The sequence below is a fragment of the Mastigoproctus giganteus genome, chromosome 6 (genome assembly GCF_048544385.1).
Source record: "Mastigoproctus giganteus isolate SK-2022 chromosome 6, ASM4854438v1, whole genome shotgun sequence".
Taxonomy (NCBI): Eukaryota; Metazoa; Arthropoda; class Arachnida; order Uropygi; family Thelyphonidae; genus Mastigoproctus; species Mastigoproctus giganteus.
Window position 1 is genome coordinate 70,073,305 of NC_143580.1, and position 14,186 is coordinate 70,087,490.

The 14,186-nt window shown below is 36.7% G+C and overlaps 1 protein-coding gene across 3 annotated transcripts in view; it reads right to left on the reverse strand.

Moving 5' to 3' along the window:
- The window catches only part of LOC150084399 (cell adhesion molecule Dscam1-like), a 395,640-nt gene that overhangs the window by 363,213 nt on the left and 18,241 nt on the right, over positions 1-14,186 (reverse strand). For all 3 annotated transcript variants that reach the window (XM_090375205.1, XM_090375204.1, XM_090375206.1), the window contains exon 2: positions 12,973-13,293. In XM_090375205.1, the coding sequence (XP_090231331.1) occupies positions 12,973-13,293 (321 nt within the window). The remainder of the gene's footprint in view (positions 1-12,972; positions 13,294-14,186) is intronic.

Below are 14,186 nucleotides of genomic sequence, written 5' to 3' on the forward strand. Positions count from 1 at the left end.
CTTGTGTCGACGATCTTGGTGAACTACCTCCTGCCATACCAATATGGCAACAGGTGGTCATCCCAGTAAATTCCTCCTTTCGTCTTCCAAAAGAAGGATGCTAACTCTTCTGGATCTCCTTGTTTAATCTTTCTTATCTCACTAGTGTGTTTCTTTCTGCTTGAAAAATTTCTCATATCCAGCCAGTTCTTAAAAATGGTAACTCCTAACAAAGTAACAGAGGACTCCATCAACCTCTAACTCTATCTCAAAACTTTCCATCTGATCAATAATCGCCAATATGGATTCCTTTCAATGTCCATCCAGTAGTGATATGTTGGCTTGAGAGATGCTGCCAGCATTTCTCTAGAATTTTAATAAACTAAAACTCAGCGTTACTACCAGATGTACACAATTAACTGATGGTTGATATCAATTCATCCACAACTACACTCACACATACATAAGGTTGGTACCAGATAAAAATCGATATTTCAGTATTACTCCGTGTGCGTATCCGTAAAAAGCAATATACTTACGAGATTATTATGGGATTTTACTGAAGATAACTGAGACCAGTACAAACTTCTATTTGAATAACGTAAAAAAATTGAAAACGTAAATTCCATTAAATTTTCAAAACGTGCAAGAGACAAACTGAAAATGAAACAGACACCGAAAGAGAGAAAAAAAAAGCTAACAGGACTTATTTAATAGGCTGGCAACAGAACCGAAGATCCTGACATCATCATATGAAGATGTATTGTTTGCTGTCATAGCAACATCCCTTGACGTCAGGATAGTTTTACTCTGTCAGAGCTGCCTGAACGCGGGTCTCCAAAGTCCAAATTGGATTGTCTCCGCCAAAATCAGGCTATTAATTATAATCCGGTGCATCCCAGAGGAGAGATGTATGGCTCGCGGTAATAACGTAATGGACACCCGCGCTATCTGTTGTACCCGCATTTCATGGTACTCGGGGAGATGAGGACGAATATTTCAGTCGCAGGTTCTCAAGAGAGGTGTAAATTGCAGAGCTTGCGCTCAGCCAGCCAGCCAGCGAGCACGGGCACGCACACAAGGAGCTCGCTCCACTCCACCTGCACTATAGAACACCCGTCTTATACTAAAACGTACGGGGATCGATAAAATGCTTTTAGCACCGACAAGTCATGGGCCGCGATGGAGCGAACAGCTTCGTCCGCCCGCAACGCCCCCCGTTTCGCTTTTACCCACGTGGTAGGTGAAGAACCGACGAGAGAGAAGGCAGGATCGCCTAGCCAGAGGATGGTTAATGCAATTTTCTCTTCCCTATGACATTCGGAGGGAACATGAGTTTTCCATCAGCGGTTGTAGGCTTTTCATTCTTTTCGCTATGTTAACGCAGTAGAATAGCGACTAACTTTTATACTCCCCTCCCTTCCTCCCCTCCGGTACTAAGACCGTCACCTATTTGCATGAGGATGTAAGCCCTCTCTCTCTCTAGAGCGCCCGCTCTCGTCTTGCCCCTCCCCCATTCTCCAGCATTGTGGATAGGGTATTAGTTGTTAATGCACCCTTCGTAGCTTATCTGAAATGCAATTACCAAGAATATGAATCTTTTCATATTAACGGACGTACATCCTTTAGGCTTAAGAAAGTCGGGTGGTGGTGCTGAGAGACAGAGAATGGAACGCCTGGTGTCAGTTAATTCCCATCTAACCTCCAAGATAAAAATTATATATATATATACAGATAGATGCAGAAACTTTCTCAGAAACTACAGCTAAGTAATCCAGCGTGCACTGCGAAGGAAACGTAAAAATTGAAATGTGTATTAAGAAGCAAACTTTATTTTACAAATCTATTGAATAATTTATCGAATGTTCTGTTACAAAGAACTTATTTGCACGTTTAATAAAAGTTTGGATTTAAAATACAGAAAAGTATTAGTGTAATCCTGATTTCTCTTTTTGGGAATCTTTTGTTTTCAGTTATGACTGAAAATATTCTTTTCAGTCATAACAAATAAAAAAATAATAATAATGAAATACAGTATTTGAATTTTAATGAATTCATTCGTATTTAATGAGAAGTGCAATTTAATTAAAATTTTATTTTTAATTAAATACTTACTTATTTAAATAAAATTATTTATTATGATTTATATATTTAAAAGTTTGAATAATTTTAAAATAAAGTATTTAATTAAATTATCAAAAATTCAGTATAATTAAAACTATTAAGTAAATATAACTAATTGGTTATCTATTTATGTACATTTATTTATTATTAACGTACATTATTATTATATTCTTATTTATTATTATTCTTGTTATTAACTAACATTTACAATTAAAAAACAAAACATTAAACAAGTACGAGAATATTGGAAATATTCTCGTACTTGTTTAATGTTTAATGTTCTGGAAACTACGAGAATATTTCCAATATTCTCGTAGTTTCTCGTATATCCTCGCGATTTCTCATATATTGGAAATATGAATTGGTGTGAAGGATATTCTCTCTTTATAATTATCTTGTTTATTTATAAACATGATATCACTATTATAATTATTCATTAATTATTACTATTTTAAGATTCTATAATCAAAAATATTTTTGATTATCTCAAATTATTAACATTCTGTGATCATAAATGTTCACATCGATTAATGTGTCTGGTTATTCAACAACAAATATTTCAGTTCTATTACTTAATATCTATGCTCATTCCGACATTATTTTAAAATTATTAGGTAATTATATTTTATGATTGTTTTGCAATTGTATGCGTTGATTATTCCATAAGTTGTTTAATATTTTCAACGAGGCAAATAAAGTTTAGCCATCGTTTTCCTCGCGATGTGGTAGAAGAGTGTAACCATGGTAACCGTTATTTACGAAGAGTTTATGAACATTCTGCGATTAATATTTGATGATTGCTTTTAATATTTAAAGAGATTACCTACATATTAAAATTTATAAGTATTTTGTATACTTCTAGGCAATTTTCACACCACGTGATCTGTGAAAGCAAAATATTATTCGCTAATAAACTATAAAATTCATTTCGCAACACTTCTCCTCTCAAAGTATATTCGTAAATTTTTAAGGTGCACCCGGAAGCGATTAAGACGTTATATACAATGGCAACGTGTCTGCGCCAGGGCAATAAGTTCAATAAAATATTCTGCGAGCATCCAATTTCCTAAGCATATCGTTGACTGGGACAAAACCTATTTCATAAAGCGCATCTCGAACGTGCACACAGTGTGCATCTTGGGGGACCAATAACCAAACAATCACTGCTTATTTTTTTTTGGGTACCCCTAATGTCGTCCGTGTAATTATTAATTATCTGTAGCGCTAACAAATTTCCTTTACTGCTGACATCATTAAAAATTCGTTTAACGCGGAGCAATTTATTTATAAATAATTTACACGCTTTCCTCTTTTCCCTACCTCCCCCTACGTGGAATAAAATAATAAAAAAAAGAAAAATTCCAAGACGAAAACTTCCTTCAAGTTATAATGAGGGTAATTTAGTTGGTCCACAGCACGTGCCGTCGGCGGTATGCAATTTGAACAACACCAACAACAAAATGGTGGCGAGCAGCGTAAAAATGATTCGCCGTAATCATGACAGCTCTTTATATTAGTTCTCTAAAAAAAAAAACGAGTCTTTGCGAACAATTATGGAGCAGATTCCTGCTGAGATATGTAAATCCTTGCTCGGTTAGGGACGATTATTAAGGGGCATCAAGATGCGCGCGCACGGTACATAAACTGAAGGTAACTGTCAAACCCGAATGAACACCTGCGTGTCTCTATACAGATATTTGTGATTCTGATTGTGTTAAATCCCAATTCTCATTAGAATATTAGCCGATATTCATTTATAGAAACAAATTCAACGTGTTCAGAGAAATAAAGATATTATTTCTGTTTCCACTGTGTTTTTCATAAATTGGTTCTTGATTCTATAATTTACAGAATCTGATTATTCCAAAATTCTTAAAACGTGAAAATCGTTCAATAACTGCTTAAATACATTTATTAAGAATTACCTCAATTTAAGTTATAATTAAATGAGTTCGTATCGTTTAATAGTTAAAATAATTAGCATTATTACGAGTAGTTAAAGCATTTTTCCCTAATATTTCAAGGTCTCGTCGCGTGGGGATGATGGCGCATGCGCTCGCTGCTCTCGAGAGACGTGATAAGTAGACTCGTTTATTATTTAAAAATTCGTTGTTTTTGTTACAGTTTTGTTTCATATTAGTAGTAATTATTTGAAATTAATAGAAAAATTAGTAGACATTATTAGAAAATGTCTGATAAAGAAAATAAAACTATTTCCTACTTTGACCTTTAAAAATTACTCAATAAAGATAGCCGAAGTGGGAAAAAAAAAACTTTGTGGCATTTGGCTCATTGTATCGATATAAGAATGCTGTAAAATACAGTTTAATATTCTTTTTTTTGTAATTCTGTAAGAATATAATATTTATAAACGTTTTTAATTTCATAATTTAAAAACTTACTTTAAAGATTTACATTTTTGGTTTTCATTAAGTCATAATTTAAATTATAAGTTTATAATACTTATTTTCTAAAAAAAATACATAATTTAATTTTATGGCCTCGAACTACTGTCATATAACCTGGGAATAGTGTATTATTATTGTACTGCCGCGGTGAGTTCTCCTACGAATCAGGGTTTTATATTATGCGCTACTTGGGACATGTTTGCGGATCTGTACGACGTGTGAGGAGATTAAGCCAAAATTCATTGTTCTTATATGGCTAATAAAGCTGTAAGAGGAATAAGATTTAGGCCCTAGTAGTTATTAAAACGAAGTCCCAGAGGAAGTAGCTGTTGGTGTAAATCTATTGGAAAGGGAAATTATATTTTGCATAACAGATAGGTGGAATTGAAGCAGGGTACGTCTTCCAGGGCAAAACACTTATCTTTTAGGGGTGATATTTAAAGTGATATATCAACAAAGGAGATATTGTTGAGCCCACTGATGATTCACTTACAGGCATTGGGCAATACTGAAAAAGCCACGATTTACGATTAATTTTGAAAGTGTATGGAATTTTTCCCAGACATGATAGAAGGACAAACATTTTAATTGAGTGTCTAAAATACGTCAATGGTTAAAATAGTGTCGCAAAATCTGCTAGATCATAACCCTTGATCCCAATGTGGCTTGAGATCACAACAGAAGCGGATGTGGAATGTGAATTCATAAAGAGAATATAACCTGCTGAATCCCGGACAGGATAGGATGGTGATTACATTTCATTGACAAAGTATCTTGCACATACCTTAAGAGTTCTTATCTGTTACCCCAACTGGACGTATTATCTAGATGTTCTGGGGGCAAAGACGTTTCACGTGAGCGGGTAGCTAATATCAGGGAAGAGAGCCTAAAAACTTCAAGGGTTGTGTTAGGGTTGTTAAATATACAAGAACAGTAAGTCTTAATTGTTCATATAGTAATGTTAGAAGTGTCGTCAATAAAATGAGCGAATTCGAACTGCTGGTTAAAACAAGTAACGCGGACATAATAGGGCTTACAGAGACGTGGTGCCACCCGGAAATTGGGGATGATGAGTTTCAGTACGGCTTGTATAATGTATTTAGGAAGGATAGGTTAGATAGAAGGGGTGGTGGGGTAAAGCTTCTTATCAGAAGCATCCTGAGTGCGACGATAGCTTTCCCGGATTCAGACATTTCACACGCTAGTATAGAGTCTGTATGGTGTGAGATAGTTGGAAACAAAGGTATAATGCGAGTAGGAGTAATCTACAGACCAGGTGATTGTGAAGATTATGACAAAAGCCTCTACATGCAAATAGAATGGGCAAGTAAGCGTCAATGTCTTATTATGGGTGATTTCAATTTGCCTCTAATTGATTGGAGTAAATGGGAAGGAAACTCGACATGGGGAACAAAAATTTTAAATCAACTAGATGACTGTTATTTGTAACAACATGTCGGGGAAAGTACTAGAGAAAAGAATATCCTAGACCTCATCATCACACATGAATCAGATGACATAACAGGGGTGACAGTAGAGGAACCAGTAGCAGGAAGTGATCACGGAGTTCTACGGTGGATGATGACGAGAGAGAGGTAGCAGAAGTAAAAGGCAAAGGAATGGGTTTTAATTTCAGAAAAGGAAATTACGATGCCTTAAGGTACTACATGGCCTCTATTAACTGGGTAGATATCGCGCAGAGAATGAATACAATTGAACTGTGGTACGCTTTTAAAACAATCACAGATGCCTTGAATGCGTATATACCATTAAAAAAATACTCCACCAGAAGGGTTCCAAGTTGGATGAATAGTGAAGTTGCCACATTACTTGAGCAGAAAAAGGTGGCATGGAAAGTTTACAGAGCAATAAAAAGTACTGAAGCCTATAACAGCTACAAGGTGATGTGTAATAGAGCCACAGAAAAGGTTCGACAGGCAAAGGCAGTTTATGAGAAATCACTAGCAAACAGAGCAAAGAGGGAGGATAAAGAATTCTTCACATATATAAATGCCAAGAAGAGCAGGACAAACCAGATCGGACCTTTACGTAAGGGAAAGGGGATAGTATTAAATACACCAGCTGCCGTTGCAGATGAACTCAACAGTTATTTCGCATCGATATTTACAAACGAAAAACGTTTTGTGGCAATGGGGAAATTGTGGGAGCGAAGTTAAAAAATATGTAATTAATGATATTGAAATTTCGCAAGATTATTTAATGAAAAAACTTTCGAGCCTACAGACCAGTAAGGCTCCTGGAGTTGATGGAATATACCCTATAATCTTAAGAGAGGCGGCAAGCGAGTGCATTGAACCATTGAGGCTAATTATGAGAGCATCACTAGACTCTGGGGAGATTCCCTTGGATTGGAAAAGTGCAAATGTATCTCCCATACATAAGGGTGGCTCTAAAAGTGAAGTTGAAAATTATCGACCTGTCAGTCTGACTTCAGTAGTAGTAAAAATCATGGAGGCAATGATCAAGGGTGGAATTCAGGATCAATTGGATCGAATTGAAATTCTCAAGGATACTCAGCATGGTTTTGTAAAGGGAAAATCATGTTTAAGAAATCTGGTTCGCTATTTCGAAAGGGTCACTCACGAGCTGGATTTAGGGAATAATTTCGACATTGTTTATTTAGATTTCAGCAAAGCTTTTAACTCAGTCCCACATGAGCGGTTGCTTTATAAGCTGGAACAGGTTGGAATCACAGGGAAAATCCTTAGATGGATAGAAGGATGGCTCCAGGGCAGGAGGCAGAGGGTTGTGATAAATGGCTATTCTCCAGATTGGGTTGATGTAAGAAGTGGGGTTCCCCAAGGATCAGTATTAGGACCACTGTTGTTTTTAATTTTCATAAACGACATTGATGAAGGGATAGAGGGCGTGATGTCTAAATTTGCAGATGATGTTAAAATTGGTAGAGTAGTTAATGATCACTGTCAAGGTGAGCTTCTTCAGGGAGACCTAGATAGACTTCAGGAATGGTCAGAAAAATGGCAGCTGTGCTTTAATCCAATAAAGTGTAAGGTATTACACCTGGGAAACAGTAATCCCAAAAAAACTTATTCACTTGGTGGAGTTCAACTAAACCCAGTACTGGAGGAAAGGGACTTGGGTGTTACGATACGGTCAGACATGAAATTCTCTGAGCATTGTAAACAGGTTGCAAGGAAGGCCCATGGTGTCCTATCGATGATCTATCGAACTTTTGCAAGTAAAGATAGGGACGTGATAATCTCATTATATAAGGCTTATGTTAGACCACACTTGGAATACTGTGTTCAAGTATGGAGACCGCACCTAAAGAAAGACATCGAGCTTCTTGAAAGGGTGCAAAGAAGGGTAACTCGCCTGGTGAGATCGGCAAAAGGGCGGCCTTATGAAGAAAGACTTCGAATATGTGGGTTGCAGAGTTTGGAAACTAGACACCTTAGAGGAGATTTGATTGAGGTGTTTAAGGCTCTGAGAGGTATCAGTAAAATGAATGAGGACAAAATTTTCAAGATTATAAATGATGCTAGAACTAGGGGACATAAATTCAAGTTACGGGGGGGGGAATGTTTAGATTGTACTGCAGGAAGTTTTATTTTAGCCAGCGAGTTATAAATTACTGGAATAAGTTGCCTTCATGGGTGGTAGAGGCCGACAGTTTGGGGAAATTCAAAGGTCATCTGGATAGCACTTTCGGGTAAGGGAAGCGCATAGGATGATAGGTTTAATTTCTTTTTTATTTATTTTTTATTTTATTTTTATTTATTTTATTTATTTATTTATTTATTTATTTATTTTTATCATTGTTTTGTTCGGATTTTTTTTTTTTTGGCTGGTGCAGCATAAGCCTTAGGCTTTCTTGCACCATGCGGCCGTTACTAATACTAAGTCTGTAATGCACTTAGAAAACCTATATTATACCTTACACCTTTGATAATTATTAATGTGATCCAAAGCTATCTCTATAGCATAGAACTCTGCCGTGTATTTACTGCACTCATGGAGAATCTTCTCTGATACTCGACTATCTGGGAAGACTGCAGCGGATCATACAAAGATTGTGATTTGGAGCCATGGATTGATCAGAGTAGTTTTTTTTTTTTTTTTTTATTTGGTAGTTGTTGGCGCATCGGCATCTGTGGCCATAATGCACCTCCCAAGGTTTTTGCAGTACTTTGATCCAAGCCCGAGGCGGGATTCGAACCCGCGACCTTTGGGTTGCTAGGCAGGCACTTTACCCACCTGGCTAGCCCGGGATCAGAGTAGTTGAACTTTCCAGGATTTACTGGATGATGTTTTCTACAATAGCGGGTTAGAGATGCAACAAGAGAAAGCAATGCCCTTGATTTGATTATTATCAGCAGTAACTCTTTATGCAGTAAGAATCTCTGAATAAAGGAACTACTGGGTGTCAGTGATCCTATTACTTTGATGTTGGATCTACTTAAAAGATGTAACTACTGTCAAAGATAGGGGGAAGTGAGCTTGCTTTATTATAGATGATTACAATGGTCTCAGACAGTTTTTAAATTCTATTCACAGTGGGATTGACTAGTGTGTTAGAATTTGCAAATTCTAAATGGCAAGTATTCAGGGAAACAGTCGCAGAAGCAACTAAGCTTTTAAACTAGCTAAGAGATACTATTCAAGGTTTCAACCTAATTGGAGGCCAAATGCACTGTGAGATTAATGACAGAGAAGAAAAATATATCAGATCATTATAAATTACCAGGGGACACAGAAACCTACAGTACATATAAACTATTCTGCAATCGAGTCAGTAAGTGGATTAGGAAAGCTAGAGAAGATTATGAGAAGCCTTTGGATAAGCGAAGAAAAATAGCAAAGGATTCTTTGTTTATGTTAACACGAAAGGGATGAAGCATAACTGTTGATGCGTTTTTATTATTACTAAATTACAGTTGCTTAGAGCGAAACGGATACAAAAATATAGATTGGGACAGGTTATTAAACCTATCACGATCTATATTTTTGTATCCGTTTCGCTCTGAGCAACTGTAATTTTGTAATAATAATGAATCCATAGCGCACAGGCCTCTTTAATCATGTTGATGCGTTTGTTCACGTTGCAAAGTGGAAAAGAAATTATTGAAGCTAAATGTAAATAATGCATCTGGAGCTGAAGAAATCTCTCTACTTATATTAAGAAGCAGCAAAAGGGATAATCAAATCTTTAGCTATAGTTATGAGAGTACCCTTGGACTTACAGGAGGTACCTATAGGCTGTAGATGTTAGACTGTGTTCCCAATTCATAAAAGGGGGAAACCAAAGGGAGAAGTGAGAAGACACAGAGCTATAAGCTTGACTGATGTTGAATGAAAATAATGATGACAGTGGTGAAATAAGTACTTCAAGGCATCCCACTCGTTGTAAAAAGGGATGGAGTAATTGTAGAGTCCGCGTGAAGTTCTCTGAGCGGCTCTTAGGCCAGTACGTGGCGTTCTTTCATAGATATACAAGAATTTTGCCAGCAGAGAAAAGATAATTAGTCTGTTGTATAAGGAGGTGATTAGACCACATCCTGGGTACTGAATACATGTCTTGAAGACGCAAAGATCTGGAAAGATCTTTACGAGTCTGGAAGATTCATCATAAAGATATGAATCTGCTAGAGTGAGAGTCAAAGAGGCCAACAAGATTGGCTTGGAACAAAAAAGGGTATTCTTAACAAAAAATAATTCATTTCTGCAAATTATAGTGTCTGGAAACCAGGCTCTGCAAGGAGATCTGATTGAAGTCTTTAACTGGACTGAGGAAACTAAATATTGATATTTCTTTTCAGGATGAGGCATATAAAAAGGCCGAAATTTAAGTTGAAAAAAAGATTGTTGCAGAATAGATGCGCCAAAATTTGCTTTCAGCAATTCACTGTGAAAGTGAGTAGTTTCAATAAATTTAAGGAAAGATTAGATCCAGAGAAATTTGGTAATTTTTTTAGGGATTACTTAATTCCTCGTATCATTTGCAACTATTAGTACTATTTCCGTGGCCAAAGATGGATCCGTCTGGTCGGTTCCTAATGTATATTATCAAGATGAATACTTAACATTTCATCTGATCTTCTGGTTGGATGCCAGCACGTTTCTTTTCAATAGGTTTACTCTCATAAAACTGCGTTGGCTCTGGATAAAAGAGGCATTTCAGAACGTGATGTAAAGGAAGACTGAATTTTCGTTGCACAGTGAGCAGTAGTCTTTTCCTCCTGAGATGACGTGGGGGTACTTTTGCTTCAATATGCACGCTGTGGATGGAAATTGCTCGAAAAACTCCCGAAGCAATTCTCAAAGTACTGTGTTGGATGGTGTTCAGTTTCATGCGAATGCTTTTCTAGCAGTCTAACAGGGGCTCCATAATCTTAGGGGGAAAGCATGATTAGTAAACGATGAAAGTGTAACAGGATGTACAGATCAACACTCCATGTTATTTCAAAAATATTCCTGATTCGACATTTAATTCCTTTGAACATCGGTTTCATAAATGTGCAAAAGTTAATTCGTTTTCTAGAGATTTTGCCAAAAATTGGACAGTTAGCAACTAAAATTAGATTTTTTTTAACTATAGTTTAGGTTTAAATATATACACACGCTAAAAATTCTAAATCATGAGACTGTCAACTGAGGGAAAAATGGTGCCACATTGTTTAGTGCCTACAGTCAAGCAGATTGGTGGTTCCATCATGATCTGGGGTTGCTTCTGTTTTCCTGGAGTGGGTAACAAGGTAAAAATTGAAGGAATTTTAAGAAAAGAAGAGTATAAAATATTCTTGAACGTAATGCAATATCTTCTGGACCTTGACAACAACATAATGACTGGAAGCACACCTCTAAGCTGTGTAGGGACCTTCTAGCAACTAAACAACAACGGGAGGTATTGCAAATTATGGTGTGGCCACCCCAATCCCTTGACTTAAACCCAATAAAGCTTTTAGGAGATCATCTAGACAGTGAAGTCCGTTAAGGCTGCCCATATCCACAACATTTATGGGAAACCTTGCAGATCTTTTTGGATAATGTTAGACAAGACACTTAAATTAAACGACAGAATGCCATTTGTATAAGACAATGATAAATTCTCGTGGAGGATATTTTGATGAAAAATCCGTATAGTTGTTGATATTCTTCCAATATTTATTTGCTGTTCATTTTTTCAGTGCTTAATAAAAAACCTTAAAATACTTTGTGGCGTGTTTTTTTTTTCAATATTAAGCCTTTCGTTGTCATAACCCGTTTAAAAATAAATAATAACGAAAACTGTTGTCATACACTGTAATTCAAAATTTTTTGGAAGGAGTGTATCCTCTGCGTTTTATAGAAATAAACCAAGAGATTTCTGGAAGCGACGACCACTACGAATCAGCAATATGCTATTTTTATTATTGCAGTATTACGTTTTTTTCTCAATGGAGTGTTTATTCTAGGAATGACATATTTTGAGAACTTGAACATATAAATTACATGATTCAACGGTATTTATCATATTCCGCAATGTATTTTTTACTCAAATAGCAAGCAGAGTACCATGGAGTACTTACCATAGCGGGAATGTCCTCATCTTGAACATTCGATTGTCTGTGCGCATTTCTATTTTCACTTGGCAATTTTAAGATGCGTAAACTTTGTACAAACGCATAGAATTCACTTTGGATTTCACCAGTTTGGAGAAGGACAAAGTGAACTTCGCGTGCTATGTGGAATCGGCATATTGTGTCTGTAACTGCGTATATTCTTCTTTCAGCTTGCTGAACCCATGTAAATTTTGCCTGTGACAGACTGAACTACGTTGTGAAAAAAGGTAAACAACAAAGTTGCTGTTAAACTTTAAATAACTCGATGGAAACTTTAATTCGAAGAGATGTGCTGAAACTTTGAACAGTCTGTGCCTCAGCATTAAACGGGAAAACATGATAGAGAAGCAACCATTCTACTTTTTTTTTACTAGAAGCATACGTACTTTTGACATTGAAAATTAAATCAATTCTTTGCTTCCAGAAAAAGCCAAGTACTCGTATTTTAGAGTTGAAAGGAATTGTTGAATTGATGTGATTAACAAACCAAGTACTTTTAACATTTAAAAACAGCCAACTGCTGTTAAAACTAAAAATACTCTTAGGATTAGAAAAAATATGAAACTATTCTCTAGAATTTTATTTCGATTTGTTCTTTTGGATAAAAAAAAGAATATAAAGCGTTGCTGGCACAGGCGAAGAAATATGTACGCTGCCCATTCTAAAGGGATAGCTTCAGAGAATCATCTCTGAAAAGAAAAAAAATAAATAAGTCACCTTAAAAAGCATTTCCCTTCAGCAAGATCAAGCTGAAGCGCAGTAATACACGCCTTGGGGCTGGCAGGTAGCTATTACGTAACAAGTCATCGGCATGCATTCGGACGCTCTTAGGCGCTTTGCCATTGGAAGCGTCCCTAGATACCACGTGCAGTACTTACCTGCCCTGACGTGTACATCTCTACTGCCAAGAGTTCCTACTGTGTTCGAGGCAATGCACCGATAAACAGAGGCGTGGATGTCTTGCCGATACTCCTCAGCACTGAAAGGTGAAAAAACCAACGATCCATTCAGTCGGACGTGCCGAAGACCAGGGATATCACTAACAGCATTTCCGACTCGCCGCACCCAGCTCACGTGAGGGCTTGGTTTGCCGAGTGCTGAACAGGGGATCTCGGCGCCGTTGGTGTTGTAAAACTCCACGAGGAAGGGCGGTTCAACCAAGAAGGTCGGTGCCTGAAGATCTAACGCGATGGATGGATCTGGTAATGAGAAATTGGGAAAAAAATCATTAACTGGAGTTATTTCAAGCATTCTTACAAATACGGTTCAATATCATAGATTTTATTATGTACAAATATAGTATGGATACATCTAACAAACCTGAGTGGATTCTTTCTCGAATATTTCCATTTATGTTTCCATGTTAAACATCCCATCAGCTTCATCAAACTTGTCTGATTTGGGGAATGTTTTGGAGTTGTCAGTAAGATACTATGGCAGTGAGACATTGGTATATAATGTACATAGATTGCGATTATGCTATGGTCGAAGTTGCTGGATGAAAAACTCGAGACTTTCAACCGGAAAACATTTTCCATTCCACACCGAGACAGATTCAGCTAGCCACTTTATTAGGACAGCGTCCTAATAACGTGGCTAGTTGATTAGTGCTTTCATAGTTGTCCTATGAGATCATGCCTCACCATCATCTTAACTTCAACCAGTACTTTGGTACACAGAGGTGGGATCCATTACTTCAGGTAGGTTCCTCCAAACAAAAACTCTCACTTTGAGATACTGTAAAGAGGATTTATCAGACCACAAATTTCCTCTATGCCTCATGAGTGACTCTTTTTCCTGATTTTATTTATTCTTGGAATACTCCAGCAGCTGGAAGCACTAGACAAATGATCATACCTCATTTGAATTACCTTTTCCCCACTCAAACTGAACAAAATGAACCTCCAATCTTCAGTGCGGTCACTTGAAGATCTCGTAAATCATATGACTGTGTTAATTCGCATACATTTGGCATTAATATATGCTCCAACGTCCTCAATAGTCCTAATAACTGGCAAAATAGTGTATACATTAAGTTTATTTTGAATTATCAATCTAATAGAAATTTCGTCATTAAAATATCGAAGAAGCA